This window comes from Pistacia vera, unplaced genomic scaffold (assembly GCF_008641045.1).
Source record: "Pistacia vera cultivar Batoury unplaced genomic scaffold, PisVer_v2 Contig631, whole genome shotgun sequence".
Classification (NCBI taxonomy): Eukaryota; Viridiplantae; Streptophyta; class Magnoliopsida; order Sapindales; family Anacardiaceae; genus Pistacia; species Pistacia vera.
The window spans coordinates 361986-381289 of NW_022196481.1; the positions used below are offsets into that span (position 1 = coordinate 361986).

General features: G+C 35.5%; 2 protein-coding genes across 2 annotated transcripts; both read right to left on the bottom strand.

The window, feature by feature from the left end:
• Positions 1 to 2762: 2762 nt before the first annotated feature.
• On the bottom strand, positions 2763 to 5997 carry LOC116111371. Its single transcript, XM_031397571.1, has 6 exons — positions 5757 to 5997; positions 5521 to 5653; positions 5248 to 5351; positions 4981 to 5152; positions 4726 to 4854; positions 2763 to 4635 (listed from the first exon to the last, which is right to left on the bottom strand). The coding sequence occupies exons 1-6, from the start codon at positions 5795 to 5797 to the stop codon at positions 3205 to 3207; spliced, it is 2010 nt and encodes a 669-aa protein (XP_031253431.1). The 5' UTR covers positions 5798 to 5997; the 3' UTR covers positions 2763 to 3204.
• Positions 5998 to 15617: 9620 nt separating this feature from the next.
• LOC116111361 (probable N-acetyltransferase HLS1) lies at positions 15618 to 17430 on the bottom strand. The gene is made up of 3 exons (XM_031397561.1): positions 17000 to 17430; positions 16591 to 16766; positions 15618 to 16491 (listed from the first exon to the last, which is right to left on the bottom strand). Exons 1-3 carry the CDS (start codon positions 17192 to 17194, stop codon positions 15627 to 15629), a joined length of 1236 nt encoding a protein of 411 aa, XP_031253421.1. The 5' UTR covers positions 17195 to 17430; the 3' UTR covers positions 15618 to 15626.
• Between the last annotated feature and the right edge of the window lie 1874 nt (positions 17431 to 19304).

Sequence of the window (19304 nt, forward strand, 5' to 3'; positions counted from 1 at the left end):
ACGTATATAATACAAAATAGAGTCACACCACACCACCCAAGAAATTTGGTAGTGGCTGTACATGTGCTGCAATATTGGTTAACTTGTTACGGGTGCATCAAAAAAATAAGATTATAGAAGATTATACTATATCATCTTAATTCAGAGATTCATGAAACGGACGTTAGTTTATTTTTCCCTAATGTCATAATCGTAGTTTGATAAAAATAACAACGTATGGAACAGTAGAAGATGGGTTGAAAAGAGGGAGAAGTCAACTGGATCCAATTGGGTTGGGAGTAATAATTAATAATAAGAAAATGGGCAACTAGAACTAGGTTGCATTATGAATCTNACCATTTCCCAAATTCAAGATTCCTTTTGTCGACTGAGGAAACATTTGAGTTGTAAAACCAACACTAATACCTTATGGCTGAGAGTAAACTTCATGAGTTTGGTAGTTTAAGGATCTTGTGTTTGCTACGTGTGTGGTATTTGGAAACACAGTCCCTGACGTGTTAGATTGCACATGTGGAGAAAAATTGACATGCCCTTGTTTAGAAGAAATTAGTGCAGAAGTAAATTGCTCATGAAAGTCAATGCACTAGATTCTCTTGCCAGTCTCAGTTCATGCTTGTGAAGCATAAGCTGAGCTTCTTGAAGTGTTGCATCTTTACTATTGTATGTCAAATTAGGTACCACCGCATCATACTCTGGTCTTAGACCATCACGTATATATGTATAATAGCAATTCTTCATCACTAAGATTGACTCCACTATCAACTAATTCATCTCCTAGCTCTTTCATTTTCAAGACATATTCATTAACACTCAAAAGATTCCTTCTTTGTGGTCTGTAAAAGATTTCTTAAATGTAATGTCCTAGCCTTCAAAAAGACTGAAAATGAAGATCCAGTGTATTCCATATTTTATAAGAGCTAGTGCATTTGGTCACATGCCGAAACATAGACTCTGAGATTGACGAAAACAACCAACTCACTAAAAATTTGTTTGTTCTCTTCCAATTGAAATACCTAGGGTTTGGTTTCTTTACTAACTCTTTAGTCTCAACTACTTTCTCAATTAGAAACATAGGGGGATAAATATTCTCACCATTAACGAAGCCATCAAGATTGTGTGAAGCAAGAGCAGGAAGAACTTGGGACCTCCAATATCCATAGTTCTTCTCTACTAGTTTAACAGAGAGTGTTGGAAGGGAAGAGTGAGCTCCTAAGCCTGATGCGTTTGCATTCCTAATTTGGTCAATCCATCTTCAAGCTGACATTTGAAGTTTCAGGAATCGAAGTAGGCATTGACGTTTGTCGAGGCTCTGATACTATGAAGATTCTTGTTTAACCAAAGAAAAATAAAGAACAAGAAACAAAGAAAAGATTATAGAGAAGACGAGTTTCTTCTTCTAATTTTTCTAACTGAAATTTGTTACAAGGTAGCAATGTTTTTATACATTGAATACAGAGTAAAATGCACCGTTTTCCACTAAGTTTTATTCTATTATGAACAAAACCCAGATATCTGTTTTATTACAAGCACAACCCAAAAATATAGGGAGTTCTTCTACCTTCATTCCAATAATCTTTAATCTTAAGTGAGTACTAATATGTCTCTGAAATTTTGCATGAATAATCTTAATCACATAAGCAGTGAGAGTAAGAGAATTGAAGAAAGTTTGGTCAACTTGATGATCATGAGAAGCGCTATTTATAGAAGGTCAACTTTAATTTTTATACCTGGAGAGTCCTTAAGGAGAGCGCGTGACATTCATATCTTAAGAATATAATAATATTTCAGCAGCTAAACTTATCTTAAGAAATAGAAATAATTAAAAGCAGAGGAGTGGGGAGCACGCGGAAATTAATGTTTGACATGAGAGACATTGTGATTGAAAGGTGGCATGCAAACATTGGGCAGAAACCTAGAAAAAGGACCCACCAATGATGCCATTATAAAATATAGTTTTTATTAATTACTCTGAAATCTTTGTTGGGATAAATAATAATGAATTTATCCAACGTATATAATACAAAATAGAGTCACACCACACCACCCAAGAAATTTGGTAGTGGCTGTACATGTGCTGCAATATTGGTTAACTTGTTACGGGTGCATCAAAAAAATAAGATTATAGAAGATTATACTATATCATCTTAATTCAAAGATTCATGAAACGGACGTTAGTTTATTTTTCCCTAATGTCATAATCGTAGTTTGATAAAAATAACAACGTATGGAACAGTAGAAGATGGGTTGAAAGGAAGGAGAAGTCAACTGGATCCAATTGGATTGGGAGTAATAATTAATAATAAGAAAATGGGCAACTAGAACTAGGTTGCATTATGAATCTTGTTAATGCACCTCATTGGTCCATTTTGATATTTGTATCCCACTTTCTTCTCTCCATTTCTGTGGAAAAGGAAAAACTCATAATCCAAAGATCTATCTACCTACCATGGAGAGGAGAAAACAGGAGAGAATACTCCACACACCACGCTACCTTAATTAACATATGTATATGAATTATGACAGTGCATCAAATAATTTATTCATAGTGCTTCCATCTCCATACATATGCATATTCCATATTCCTCCATTATAAAATTCAAGATGCTTCACTAAGTTGAACCTTTAAACTTTGTTTAATTGCATGTCCTTGTTCCACACTGTTATATCATAATTAAAACAATTAAAAATCTCTAGTGTTTGCTGATACATATAATATATTTGAACTGTAAAAAGTAGGGAAAAGATGTTGGGCCTTTGACAAGACAAGGCCCAAGGTACAACTCAGATCTCGATCGTGTTGTTAAACCGGGCCACGACTTCCATGGCACCTATATTTTCGGAATTGGTTTTGTTTCTGGAAATTCTGATATTTTCACCTTCACGCTCAATGTTGTTCATATGCTGTCTGAATTCAGAGGATTGTTGTTTCAGAATTGGCTGATGCATGTTTATACATTGTTGTTCACTTCAAATGGAATGGAATGTACTGTTCAGCATATTTGAATTGAACATTTACTGAAAATTCATTTTTAGCTCTTTCCAAGCAGTCCTTACATCAAAGAACAAATCATTCTAATATGGCTGTCCAAATCATATGTCCAAAAAAAATTAAAAAATGAATAGGAAGCTCTTACAATTTAACAATAGGGTATTGGAATTGCCCCCAGAAAATGGAAGAAACTAGTCCTGTCTTTGTTAGTTGCTTTATTGCTGCTTGTCCTGCAGACGCTCTTTCCTGAGAGCCGTGAATTTAGCTGCTATATCATCGTAGTCTGGCAACTTCGGATGGACATGTTCAGGATATTCGCAAGGTAATGAATTGCTCCGCACAATGTTTGTTGTAGGCCTCTCTGTAGGCATTGACTTCACGGTCAAATAAGAGGCCTCTGGTCTTTTTGTAGTGGGCTTGGAAGTTAAGCTATTGGAATCAGCACATCCACCTGGAGAATCAGCTTTTGCTTTAGTATTTTGAACCTGTTCATTTTGCCAGCGGTCTTGGTGGTAGGTGAAAATATTATACTCAGTTGCACCATTGTCAGAGGTTCTTCTCCTTGACTTTTGATGAAGAGCAGGCCTTTCTATTTCTTCTGATTTTCTATGATGAGAGAAGTGGCACTGGCCTAAATGATCACCAAAATTTGCACTTTTCAGATCATAAATTGCCACCTTCACTGGTTTTATGGCTCCTGTCTGCAACTTACTACGTGGAATTTCCCATTCTTTGTCATCACCAATACAAAAATAACTTGAATGTTCCAAACTGCAGTCATCCCTTTCGCAGTTTAAATGACAATGACCCAATTTCATTTGGTCATAGTTGTTGTAATTGAATGATTGAAACTTTCTTCCCACATCTTTGCAAAATGCCTGCTTAAGTCCCTCCTGTCCATAACATGATCGCGTGCTTTCTTCTACTGAGGTCTTCCTCTGATGCTCTTTCCGATGATGAGATCTGTGCTTGCTACTAGAACTCTTGCGCGGCTTATCATAGTAAGCTTTACATTCTGTATCCTTTATGTTAGAGTTTTCTAGAGAGAATGATCTCCTCCTTGATTGTTTCCTAGTTGTCTTTGCACTCTTTCTAGAACTCCTTGAACTTGAATTTTCACTCCATGTGTCATACTGATCTATATAACTTTCTACTGTTTTTGTCTTTGGCTGGACAGATGGTTTGAACTTGAACAATCTTTGGTCCTGCCAGTCTCCATCTTTTGGCGTGGAAGTCTGAAGCTCCTCTATGTCATCAAGATAGACTACCTTTTCCTCGTCAAACTCAGACAAACTTTCTGAAGAAGATGCTGCAATTATTCTCTCCTCCCTGTGTTCTTTAGGGTCAGCACTAATCCTGCCACTGCTGTGCGTTTGTTTACCAAGATCAACTGCAACTCTGAATTCAAATGGAGAATCAAATTGGGCAAAATCTCCCACTTTCCCTGCATTTTTATGCTCCGGCAACTCAAACATATCTGGCGAAGATTTCTGAACGATGGAAGAACTAAGGGAAGCACCATTTGCATCAGAATTTCGGTGGGAGTGAGATTGATTTAGTCCGGTTGATTTGGTCTCCCTAGTTAACTCTGAATCAACTTGTAAGTCATGTATCTTGTTTGCATCTGAACTTTCATTTCCTTCCACCTGTGGATACATGACATAAAAGATGTGAACATTCTTGTTTAGAACATCAAACATTTATTTCAACCCAAACTATAGAAGTAAAATTATTACCTGTACCAGATCAGAAGTATATTCAATGGCCAAAATCCCAGGTTGGCAGCAGTGATCCTTAACTATTTCATCCATCAATTTGTGCTTTACATAATCGGGAACCGAATTTATGCAGAGTTTTTCTTTTATCTGAAGAAACATGGTTATTAAATTTGCATTAGTAAAACATCCCAATAAAAAGAAAAAATCAATTTATAAAGAAACAGAAACAACTATTAGAACTACTTTAAGTTATAAAACACTATATCTCACAACCTGACAATTCACAAGATTTCCCGAAAATAGTTCAGCCGAAGCCAATGCAAATCTCTGACCATAGCGCTCTTCAAAGAGCTTCCGTATCTTACAAAGCTCGGGAAGATCACCACATCTTGAGGAGGCATATATAAGAGTTGAAACTGCTTCATTGATATCATTCGGGCAGTCCCTGAAAATATATTGCTCCTTTTAGTTCATTTAAGGCCATATATGGCAAGAGTAAGAAAATACTTTAAAGCTTAGAAATGCTTTAATTGTCCATACTTGTTTTTGCGGATATATGACAAGTTACTTCGAATGAATTCGCAGAAATTGTCCAGCAACTCATATACGGCCATTCTGCTCTCCTCTTTAAAGAGCTGCTCAGCCTGAAAAATGAGATTAAGGATCAAATTAAGTTTGGTACAGAATAGTCATGTTGAGTACAAACTATTAAGATTTTTTTGTAAGATTTCACAGACAAAAAAAGAAAAAAAATGAAAGAAACAAGTTCCTGTTAAGGATAGAATTCAAACTCGGGATTGCAATAAAACGTACCAAGTTGAAGGCTTTTTCTTCATCGCCATTTTGGATGAGCTGAGCCATGTCCTCGCGTATAAATCTCACAATCGAACTTTTCTTGTTCTTCAGCAGCTTGAGACGGTACTGGAGCTGCTTAATTAGCTTCTTACTGCAAAAACAAAACATTTACGCATGCAAACATAATAATAAGAACATGACACCCCATAAATCATAAATCACAGCCAAAATTCTCGAACTTATATTAAGTTCACCATTTAGAAGCTCTTCGCCACCCAAACAAGATGCAAAACATGGTGGAAACTTCACGTCACTTGTTGGGCTGTTCCAAGACTATGAAGAGCTGAAACAAGTTTCCGCAAGGAGACAACCCTGACAGTTAAAGCTGGTAATGACGATTTACATGGACCAAAAAGTAGAGGAAAGAAAAAGAGAGAGACAACAAATATTGTACTTTAACGGGTAAAAAACGAAAGAGAAGAAGAATAAAAAGGGGAAAAAGGTCAAGGGCAAGTGAAGCAAAAGACAGTTGGGTTTACTTGTGAAATTTGGTGGGTATTATTTTTAGGAGGAGTGGGTATGATAAGAGGGAAGAGAGTGGTACGAGATAGTTCTGGTTTTTATTCCGAGAACTTCTCCACTACACGGTAGTTACCAGGACAGTTGTCAAAAACCAAGCTCTTAAAAGAATGTTTTTCTGTTGTGACAGGCTCCTTGGTTCCTGTTTCTTCAGCCTCAAGCTTCTGATACACTCAAATTCTCATAGTTAATTCAAACACTTGAATAAATTAGTATTACAAAAACTCTTGAATTGTTAAAATCTAAAAGCCATAATTTTACCTTTATATGGCAAAGTAAAAAAGAGAACTAAATCAAACAGACTTCTAATATTCTTAAGTACATCCTAAAGTAAAAGACTTCGATTGTAGCATTTGACATCACTTACATGTCAATTAATAGGTTTATTATTATATATTTAGTAAGCGGTTCTGATGATAACCATCTTACATAGAATTATAGCATTATCAGGCCCACAAATTAAGCTTTGAGGTCTGAGCTGATAAATACCTCCAGGTTGGTTGTTTGATGTGAGGAAATTCAAGATAACCACAAAAATTTGCGGTATCTTTTCAAATGGATAAAAATGATCCTTAATTCTCATGCACTGACCTTCTCATGATATGCTCTTGTCTCACAAAGTGAAATATAACAAACAGAAGAAGAAGTGCTTCAAGAAACAAATGACTTCGTGGTTGTTAGCACATGCCACTGTAGTCAAAGGAATTGGTAATCAAACCCACATCTCTCTTTGGCTTAACTTCTACACATTATTCTCCATCAAACAAGCATATAAACAGCCAATACTTCTTATCACACATCATACACAAACACTCAAGAATCAACTTACACATATACTACTCAAATTAAAGCTTAGATTGGGTTTACTTACCTTTTTCTTGCAAGAATCCTTTTCTTTGCTTCCTTTGCTCACTTGCTCCATTGATTCATGCTAAAACACATAAATTCATGAGAACTCATACTTATAAAACACAAATCACAAACTTTTGCTAAAATTCTTACCTTTGGATGCTTTAGGATTGAAAATCCACAAAAATTTAAGCTAAACCCTATGATTTCACTTTAAAATTTGATGAAGAAGCTTGAGAGAAAATGGATGAGAGGTGACGTGCTCAAGGGTGAGAATGGCTACGGTTTGTCAATTAAAGCGTTATAACTAATAAAATATATATACATTCCCATTTTGCCCTTAAACTTTTATGATAATTCCAATTATGTAATACGTGCATTTACTGATATACCCTCACTTTCAATGGATTTAACACATGTTCTTGGTCCTTTTCACTCCCCACTCTTTCATCTAGTTGTGAGTGAAAAGACCATTTTACCCTTATTCTTTAATTTCTTTCTATTACTTTACGAACACGTATTTATCTTGGCATCACACCACGTGTATTTTCCATAATCTTTCTACCACTCTATTCTCATGGCTAGCATACTTAATACATTATATTTATCATACTCACTTTTCACTTGAACACATGATTCTGTGTGAAATGACCATTTTGCCCCTATTGAAACTTTTATGGAATTCCTCTATAAAACTAGTTAAATATATTCACTATGACTATAATAATCCCTACCATATTTCTGAATGTGGGTATTACAATTACATAGTGGCATGTAGAATGCTCCGTAGAATATCATGTGATAGTATTAGTGTGGGTGATTATAAAAGTTATATCACTGGGGTATTAGCATGGATAAGCGGTTAGTGAACTATTTATCAAATATGACCATTTATGATGAATCACATGGACATTTAAAATGTACTTAATGATTTATCATAAGATCGTACTAGTGTATTATTAATCCTTAGACCTCAAATATCACGGTTGGATTCTGCATAAACGCATATGGTTCATATGATGTATAAACACGAGGCTAATCATGTCATGTGTTAATAAGCCGATTTGGCCATGTGTTATTTATGTGTGAGGACAAGTGATAGTCAAGATGGGATCCGTTGACTTGGTATAGATTGATATCAAGTTCCTAGACAAATGTCAAGATACATTGGAAAAGGGAAATCTCCGGCCGGGGTATATAAAATGTTACATGAAAGGTTGTTTCATGGTGACACGTTCCATATGTATTGAATTAAAATTAAGATAAGGATTTTGACATACCATGAATCCATTCTTAATTGGGATTAGACAACGGAAGGATTTGATTATACAACATGTATGATTGTAAAAGGTTCGTTGGAGTATATCTTCATTGTGACTTAGGGGTTATGGAGCATTGCTAGATGCCTACCATAATCAGTGGGAGTTTTGTTCATAAAGAGTTATGACAAAACATATCGAAATAGTCTGTGATATTGGGCCCACGGCTAGGCCACAGTGAACCTAAGAGGTCACACATAAAAACTAAGGAGAATGAAGAAATAGCCAAAGAGAGTTGATTATCCAAGGTTGGCTAGCACCTACCAAAGGTAATAAAGTTATTTATATTAATCATTTTCTTTATATTAAATTGGATTTTACAAGGGGTTGTAATTGTAAACAATTTAAGGGTTAAATTGTTATGTAAACAATTTAAGAGTTAAATTGTTAATTGTGATTAAATGTTAATCCAATGTTATTATTTAAAGAAGTTTAACAACTTCATAATAATTATGGAATTATTTGCAACTCCAAAAACAATTATGGAATTGTTTAAGGAAGTCCAAAACAATTATTGAATTGTTTACAAGGCTACATATATAAAGAAAATGATATATCAATTTTAGGGTAGAGATCAAAATTTCTAAGAACCCTAAATGTCTCTCTTGGCCTAATTCTTCTTTTACCTTAGTGTGGATACTCTTTTGTTTAATTTCTCATTAAAAGTCTCCAAGGTTGCTAAGGACTTGAGGTAACAAGTTATACCTTACTTGTTTTCAATTTGATTGATTTTTTTTTTTGCAAAATATGACTATACATGTTATAGTATCACATGCATCATTCTCCATGTATTCCATCTTTCAATAACCCAAGAGGGAATGCCAAACACTTTAGGGTGTTTGATTTTTAATCATTACCTTAGAACTTGGATTAACAGGATTCATAGGTTAGGTTTGAGTAGCTTGGTGAATTTATAAACCCTAACTTCTTTGTCTTAAGTGAGCATATTCCGTTGGAGTTAGTTTAGTTTTATTCACAATTTTAGCAGTTGATAATAGTTTTTTTTTTCTTTTCTTTTTTTTTCTTTTTTAGTTGTTTTGTCTCTCAGTAGTCCAATTTTTATGAGCTTCAATTAGTAATAGAATAGAGAATTCTATAAGTAGCACACAATCTTTGTGGAGCGATACTCTTCTCATCATTTTATTACTTGTGTGACTAGTGCGCTTGCTAAATATGCATGTGAACCAACACACACATCAGCAAGCAAATGTGTCAAGATGTGGAACTTGTCAAAGGGCCAAAAGTCATTTCAAACCGGACCATTATACTCCACTACTGATTCTGGATCAGCGTTGGGAGGATTTAAACATGGACTTCATAGTCCCATTGCCAAGGACACAAAGAGGGAAGGATTTTATAATGGTGGGAGTTGATCGGTTTTTAAAAATAGCACAATTTGTTCCTTGCCATAAAATTGATGATTCTTCTAATATGGCAGCCCTCTTTTTCAAAGAGATTGTACGTTTGCATGGCGTTCTAAGGAGTATAATGTCGGATAGAGATACTAAATTCCTTAGCCACTTTTGGAGGACTTTGTGGAGTAAATTTAGAACCAAGTTGTTGTTTAGTACATCTCATCACCCCCAAACCGATGACCAAATCGAGGTGACAAACTGCACATTGGGAACCCTTCTTAGAACCATGTTGAACAAGAATTTGAAGGATTGAGATGTCAAGCTTGCTCATACTGAATTTGCCTACAATCGGTCTCCTAGTTCCGCAACCAATCACTTTCCATTTGAGGTAGTATATGGTATTAATCCCATCACCCTGATTGAGCTATCTTCATTGCCCATTGATGTTCAGGTTAGTTTGGATGCCAAGGAGAAAGCTAATGCCATGAAGAAGTTGCATGAGTCCATTAAAACCCAAATTGAGAGGTCCAATGAAGCATATAAGAAAATGGCTAATAAGCATAGAAAACCAGCCCATTTCCAACCTGGAGACTTGGTGTGGATTCATTTGAGGAAGGAAAGATTCTCATCTAAGAGGAAAAGTAAACTTGCACCTAGAGCTGGTGACCCATTTGAGATTCTTGAACGGATTGGAGATAATGCTTATAAAGTAGACTTGCTAAGTGATTTTGGAGGTGTCTCAACCACTTTCAATATTGGTGACTTAAATAATTATTTCTTAGGCTACGATGATCTCAAACATACACTTAGTAATGGGAGCTACAAATCATTTAGATGGGGTTTAGAAATCACTCCCCATGTTGAAATAGAGTTTAGTCGCAAATTGATATTGCGACTCTTTGCATATTTCCTTGTCATGTCATCTTTCCAACTCTTCTTTATTTATCTTGGGTCTTTGGACTTCTTAAATTTTGGGCTTCATCTTCACTTCTACCTGTCAAAATGTATTTTATGGCTGGGCCTGAGCCCTTTTTTTTTTAATGAGAAATTGTTTATTCCATCCTCGATAGAAAGGGAGTAACGTTATGTGCATAGATAAGGATTATATATATATATATATATATATATATATATATAGACTAGTTTACGGCTTATTCCACGTTCACTTTTTACCACTAAGCTTATATTAATCATCTCTTTTTGCTGGCTGATTATAATTGCTTTCAAGGTGTTTGGATAATGGTTTCTTTCTTATACAGTTAGACCTAACTCTAATTTTATTCTTTTTTTACTTGAAATTCAAAAGACCACATCAGTCAATAATCAACCCATTTCACTATCTAAGTAACCATAAATATCGACTAAATGTAAGGATTGGGGCAAAACAAGAGGAAATGCGTTTGTTCAATCTCAATGAACTGAAAGAGAAAAGCAATGTTTTGAGTCAAGTCAAGTGGACTTCCCCAAAACCAAAAGATGCCTTGATAAACATTTTCCTTGAGATGATAAAACACTTACCTAACAGATTAAATCCTAATATGTATAATGAATGTTAAAAGATAATCCACTTTAGGACTTGACTAATTGACTATTCAAAGCAAAAGTTAAAAAAGTTAGCCCAAATTTGATTTGACTACAATTTCTTTGCCAATAATACTAATATCTCCTCCACCGTCCACATACCTAAACCACCATATTTTGTAGTCAGCTCGGAAAGGAGATTAACCAAAGTGATCAAATCCGTTCAAACTTTAAAATATTGAACTTTTTTATTGGTACCCATTTTCGGGGGGAACATCTTTTATTATAAAAGCTTATATTAGCGAGCTTTCATACCTGTGTTAATGTTATAAGTTAATTAATTATAATTAGGCTTAGTTTAACTGGCATCCATTAAAACTACTTTAGTCAGAACTTGCCTAACACTTTCACACCACCTACTTGCCTAATTTCAACTTTAGTTTTAGAATAACCTAATCTTTTTCTTTTTTCTTTTTTCCCTTTTATTTGTTAATGCATTTTTCAATTTTTAATTTGTATAAATAAAAAAAAAATATCATAAATAATTTAATTGAGAGAGTCTTGACTATCAAAAAAATAGATGAAAAGATATGTATTTAAAATATATGATAAGCTAAAAAAGAGTTAAAAATTTAGGAAATGGAATGAAAATGATTGTTGAAACTTGAAAGTATCAAGTTTCAAGTCCACTATAAAAAGAGAGTGAATATGTAGTGAATGTGGAATTTTTTGATGAATGAATCCATGGTGGAAATAGAAAGCAATTCTGATGTTTAAATATAATTTGGTTAAATATTAAGAAATGGGTATCAATTTCAGTCTTAATTCGATGTTGATGCATGCCACATTTATTTAAATATATGTTTATTATTGAATGAAAAGTTGATATCATTAACGCATGAACTAGGACCATTAACTTTCTACCATATGATAAGATAAGGTAGTAAATTCTATTTTAATCAATCAATGATGCTTTCACCATAAATCAACCATTAAAACAGTAACCATGATTAATTAGCCAAAACCCCCATTCTCAACTCAAATATCACATAAATATGTATTTGAGAGTGTTTTTAAGTGCTTTATGTATTACAAAAATAAAATTTAATTTTTAAAAAAAGTAAACCACTTTTTCCCACCCATGGTTTGCCTTAATGATACTTTCTTACCCAATAAGTTTCCAAATACCAACTTTACTACTCAAAACACAGTTCCATTAGTAAATTTTGTTGTGAAGAAGGTTAGGATTTTCAAAAGTCCGTTATAAATAAAGACGGGATGGTCAATTAACCTACTCTACAAAACCCCCCACCACCACCCAAATCAACTCAATCTCTTTATTTTCCGCATAACCTCAACTTTGCCAGCGTCGTCGTCGGTCGTCTGGGTGTTGTTTTTTGTCGATTTCTTCACCAAATAGATAGATCCCTTCACCTGTTTCATCCATTGATCCGTTCCTAGCAAATCTACCCAAGATCTGGCCGAAATCAAACTTTTTTTCCACAAAATTCCCCACTGTGTGTCACAGCCAACCCAGGCCTTATCAGCCCTTTCTGGCATCAACAACTGCCCCTAACACACCAAAACACTCCCCTTAACCTCTTAAACGAAACCCATTTTTCCCCTCCATGTTCATCCCGCCAATCGTCGGCTACATAGCCCACTGTTGCGGCCACGCAATTTTGCTAATTCTGGTCGATTCTTTCACTGAAAACCACTCTCGTGATTTTCTCACCAGCACCCTCTCTCCAAAACCCTCAACAACCCAACACCATTCACTCGCCAATCGCCACCCTCCTCTCTAGGGTTTTTTTCTTCGCGAAATTGGGGTTTTTGCTCGTATGATGAAATTAAGGCATTTTGGAGGCTGATTCTTGAAACTGGAAGTTGTAGAAGTGCTTTGTGTGTGTGGATTTGATTTTTCTAGCCGCCGATGACCCCTCATTGTCGGATTTATAAAACTCTAAGCCATGCCCACCAACTACTCGACGAAACTCCCAAGCCAATTTCTAGCAACCCATGCCTGTGTGCGTCACACTTGCTTGCACGACTACCCGTGCACGCATGCCGATGACCCCCTATCGTCAAATTTTAGAGAGTTGTGTTTGTTTTGACTATTGATTGAATGGTGGGTTGACTAATCAAAAAAATTAGACTAGATAGAGGTGGTATTGGTAGTGGTGGTGGTGGAGGAGGAGGTGGAGTTGGTGGTGGTTCTCGCCATGATGGAAGCTAAGAAGAGACGAGAAGAAGAAGAAAGAAGGGTGTTGATGCGTAATTTTGACACCAACGAAATGCACGTGTGAAACGCTGAGCTGGCTTAGAAGACACACGTGAATGTAAAGGAGAATGAGAGTAGATGCAATTGGGATAACTTTTAAAGTGGTTCGGATGCTAAGGAAGTAAATCCTACGTCCATTGTTATTTTATTAATGATAGAGGTCAGGTCGCATGAGCTGACTGACCTTCAAGTGATAGTACAAGCGAATGAATGCTTTAAATTGTAGAGAGAATAGCTAATCAAGAGTGAAATGAGTCAATCCCCTAAATGAGAGAGGAGCTCTCTATTTATAGTGGAGTACTTGAGATTATGATTATTGAATCTGTGAGTTGGTGGGATTATCTGTGCAAATCTTTCTTTATGTCACATTGCCCACCTTCTAGAGTGATTTACGCGATTTGGCGCAGAGATTGAACACGTAGGATCACCACAGCTTCTGGCTGGTCTAGCGCGCACCCACTATTCTAACAAAAGCAGGCTACGGGTGTACCCATGTTCTGACTTTTGTACGCTGACTGGGCCTTACGTTAGCCCTATATTTTTTAGGCATAACAAAGGGTATTTCCGTCTTCACAATAAATATCATTGTATTTAACATAAATTATTAATAAAGCATAATATTTAGATAGTAAAATAGTATTTTAAAACTTTTGAGTAGGAAAGTGTCATTGCAATAAACTTGGGTGGGAAAAAGTCGTTTACTCAAAATTATTAAGTACTCTTACTATTTTAAGTATTCTTTTTTTTCTAATTCAGAAAGTGTTTATATTTCAAAATTATATATATTTGTTTTTATTTTCCCTGAAGAGTAGTACCCTTTCACCAAAAATAACTCTTTTTTTATTCCAAAAAGTATATTTATAATTAAAAAAAAGATGGTAAACCTAGAACATTTGAAGTAATTAAAAGTTAGAGCAGATGCGGTATTTAAAGAGTCACATTAATTTGTTGCTTCAACTGTCCCAATTTCTTCTTCTTCTTCGTCGTGATTCATATGATGTTTAAAGTGGTGAGGCCCCGTGAGCGTGAAGGCCTCTTATTCACTTGGTAAATGAATCACCTACTTTACTAATTCACAATTTTTGCGAAGTGAACATTCAGAATATAATGTTAATTGAGAGGTCCATAATCGTTATTATTTAGAGCCGTTTTCAATAAACGGAAAAATAACTTAATAACTTTTCAACTGCTAGATTTTTAGTAGAATTAATCAATCAAGTATGGTATCGAACAACACTATTTAATGGGACAAAATAATTTATAAATAAAGAAAAAAGATAAGTGGGCTTGCATTTTGTAGTTTTGTGTGACGAAATAATTGAGGAAATTTTGTTAATTAAAAAAACGTCACAATCCCGGAACCTTGAGCCCTGGTCCATAGTGGAAGCCGAACAAAAAAGGTTTTTGAATGAAAAGACAATCAAACAAATACTTGAACAGAAATCTCCAAACAATTTTATCAAACTAATTATAAAAAGCAAGAGAATCCCCTGTGCACCGCCAAACACAACTTCCTCCCATAGTGCCATACACTCCAAGGGACCCTATGTTATTTACATCTTCGCCCTCCTTGGCACTATTATTTGATAAACCTTAAAATAGTTTATTTATTTAACGGTGATAAGAACAGTGTAAAATAAAATTTATTCTCCACTATATTTAAATAGAGAGATCCTAAGGAATTGGATTTAAAGGGAGTGAAGATAAAAGGAGTATCTGTTATTAAATGCATTGATAGCATAAAATCGAAGGGGAAATGATACGGGTCAAAAGGTCCATTGAAAAACTGTTTTTTTTTTTTCTTTTATAATTAACCTTGAAGGGGATATTCTGATTACACAGGATTTGTCATATCCATCCAAGAACCAACTAGAGCTGTAGATAGGTGGATAAAATAAGTAAAAAGACAGGCCCCAAAAGATTATCATTTCCCACATAAAACTAAGGCTACGTTTGGCTACAAGAGGATCTAAAAAGCCACTTCCATTTACAAAAGTAACCAAAGAAAATACTCCTATAAAACAAAGTGGGGATATTCTTTCATCTTTTACATCAAAAATCTATATCTTCTCATTCTTCCTTTTTTCTCTTCCCCGTATCACTAAAGCCTCTAATTAAGACATTAAAAGAAAATTAAAATTGAAAAAAAAACTACTAATTCCATAAAAGGCTTTTTCTAATGTGTTTTTCTTCATCTCTAATTTTTTTTTCAGCTTCTTTTCAGAACTCTCTAGGGTCAACAAAAATGGACAATCCAGGGGGTGATTTAGTCCAGTCACCGACAGACCCATCACTGTAGTCTTCCCCAAGTCTCTTAATGCACCACAAGTCCTCGGCGCAGGATAACACTTTCCAGTGTGGAATTCCTAACTTGAGCGGGTCGCCACTTGACACCTCTGTAGCCACCACGCCGCACCCACTCTCCTTAGCCAAGTTATGCGCGTAGCCACACAACGCTTTCACCAACTTTACTGCGCGTGTGCCTTCGCCACCTAAACCATAAATAAAATGTAATCCAAACGGTCTAAACAGCTCCGGTATAGACGGTATTTTCAACCAAGGCAAAACCCGATCCACAATCCGCGTCGTTCTAGCCAGTGTACGCCTCACCCGTGACGCGCCACGTACCTCAAGTTTAAAAACTTCCTTACAGTTCCAAACACTCATCACCGCCCACGACTCTGGCGGGTTTGATAAAAACGCATCCGACCCGGGCCACGACTCTGGTGAGTAACTGCCACGTGGTACTGCCAAAAAGGTGCCCAAGCTAAGTTTGTTTTTGAGCACCGAGTCAATGTCACGAGGGAAGAACTCGGTGGTGGAGAATTTTCTACGATATAGGAGCTCAGCGTCGGAAGCACCTACTTGAATGATGGTCACATGTTTCGGAACAGTAACTCGGTGAGCGTAGACCGGGTTGACCAGGATAGACGGTGTACGAAACTTTGAGTAACCGCATTTGTCGGTGAAGAGCTTGACGGAAGCGTCGTTGTCGTTTTCGGTGGCGATATATGAATATTCAGCGCCTCTCTCTCTAAACCACTCCTCCAATCTTTTAACAAGCCTCAAACCGATTCCCATCCGCCTAAAAGAAATAAAATAAAATAAAAGTATATATTAGCATTATTCTATTAAAATTACATATGTCCAACATTTGAATAGTGGTGAGAGTGAAGTAGAATACCGGTGAGAGGGAGAGACGCGAAGGCCTAGTATGTAGGCGAGTTTGGTGTAAACAGGGAGAGGTTTGATAGTATCATTGTTATTGTTTTTTCCGTTTCGAGAGAGTTTCTTGCCACATGTAACGGTCTTGATGCAACCTCTTATCATGCCAACTATTTCATCACCTATCTCAGCCACCTGCGAAACAACAAACAAATTAGAAACAGAATTTAGTAATGGGTGTTAAAAGCAGGGCAAATTATTAGAGTTTTAAGTTAAAACTTAAAAGAAGTACGTAGTAATATTGTTAAAGATGGATTTTGAATCTTTGATGATGGTTTTAGTTATGGACGATGAAAAGACGGTAAAATAGAAAAGAAAAGGACAATAGAGAAGACAAGTAATGAATAGAGGGTACAGGGCAGTAGTACCAGCATGAGAAAAGCAGGAGAGTGGCGGACCCTGCATATAGGATCACCCAAGAGGTCGGTAAACAAACAGAGTTTGCCGCTGGGACCAACCTCACATCTACTCTCCACTTGTTCAACGCTTAATCCATCTTTGCTTGGATCAAACTCCCTCACCCTCACCACTACTCCTAAAGTGTTCTCCACGTTCATAATCATATTAGTCACTTCTAAAAGAGAAGAAAGTTGTCAAGTGTTGGACTGTCGACTCAAGATCAGTAGAGGTTTATATAGAGGGAAAGAAGTTGTATGAGCAGCTTTTTCAAGGCCGCTAATTAGCCTGAATAACGTCTGAATTAAGCAAGACTTCGAAATTCGAGAAACAAAGATAGAAATACTGAATAGGATTTGAAAAGGGTTGTTTCTCTTCTCTTCTCTTAGGTGGTGAGTAGATCAACTTCACCATCGCAGAGGTTCAAGTGCTCTTATGATGCCCATATATACATGATTTCACGCCTTTATTATTTATTTATTTATTTGTTTTTGTTTTGTTTTTCTCTCTCTAGAATCTCAACTGTTTTTTTAATTTCTTTTTCTCTCTATTTAATTCAGTGCTTTTTGGCGTCCCTATCTCTTCTTCTGTCCTTCTGTCTATTAATCTTTCTGAGCAGTACAAACAGAGTTATGATTATAATTTATGATATATTAATAAATAGAAATTATTAATAATCAGAAAATAAAAAGGAAGAGGAAATGGCGGCTGTGGCTGCGCAGTCTTGTGGGCGTTGTTTTAAGTTGGTTTAGATTTTTATTTTAGCGTTGGATTTTAATCATAATTTATACGGAAGCAGGCGTTGCCATCATGACCCCATTTATAATCATTACCTCTTTCTATCTCTCTCCTTTTATGTTCCATCCATGATCATCGTCAACATCATCACCATCATATCATGGCCATGCAACCTCAACTGGGTCCCATTTTTACTATTCCTTCGTAATCAGGTGTTTCATGACAAACTTTGATGTACAGTCTGCTTCTGTTTCTTCTTTTTAACGGATTTAATATATAATTCAGAACATTACAGGAATAATTTCTTTTTTCTGATAATTTAAAATATTATATTAATAATATTTTTTCACATTATTCTTATTAATAAAATATATTTATATTATTCTTGACCCTGACTTGCAAACTATAAATGTGCTGTTTACCTAGTCAAAAATTAATTAAGATAAGTTTAAAATTATCTATTTTTGTGACAGATAAAAATATTTTAAAATAATAGAAATAAAAGTTTAAAGTATGTTATTTCTTGTTTAATGGAAAATAAGGAAGTGCAACGTGGCGGAGCGGGAATTTTCAGTTTGGGGGAGGCAACTCCCAGGAATATCGGCCGTTTGATTAAGTGGGCTGCGAAAGCGGGTGTGAATTTGAATCTGAGTAAGGAGTGGTAGCGTGAGTTTTCCGATCATAGATTCATAGTAATCTTCATCATTATCCTCTATCTAGATAGCCAGATGGAGGGTGATGATTCACGATTACTTACTGTATATCTTGCTTGATTAAAGTTCATTTACCTAGTCAGACTTGGCTCTCAAAATGGTACAACGGAATCGCCTTGTCCTTACCCTTCCAATACGAATTCAGGAATATTTAATCAAACGTCGTTTTAATGGTTTTTTCACAAATAAATTAGTGGAATTACAAAGGATCCGCATTATTGATGATGCAGTGTGAAACATATAAACCTTTTTAATTGTTTAAATAGATAGTGAGGAGTAAGGTGCATTTAATTGCAAGCCATAAACGTTTTTGTGACAATGATTGATGTTTAGAGGAAATGATAAGACGTAACAATAAATTAGGGTTTATGATTAGAAATTAAATATGGTAACAGTGGGACCATGGTTATAACATGAGGACCGTCAGATATTAATAAAGGATTGATAATGACCCAAAATTATTGGTCTTATTAAACCAAACAGTTCGGGGAGGAAAAGGAAAGGGAGGCCAATGACTAGAACTGAAGTTTCGGTTAATTTTATATAAATATAATTAGGGTGATGATCAATTTATGTATTTTTATGGGTGTATGTTTGTGATAAATTAGAAGTGGGGAGAACAAATTGAAATATCTATGTGGGTTTGTTAGGTGATTTGGACTGCCCTCCAATCCTAAATTACTAATTATTTCTTATCCGAATCTATAGGAAAAATAACTACTTATATACATCAACAGAGTAGTTGAAGAACTTCTGTCGAGATTGATTGTTGGTTGAAATGTATAATAATCTTAATTAAGTCATCATAAAATTCCAATTTTACCCT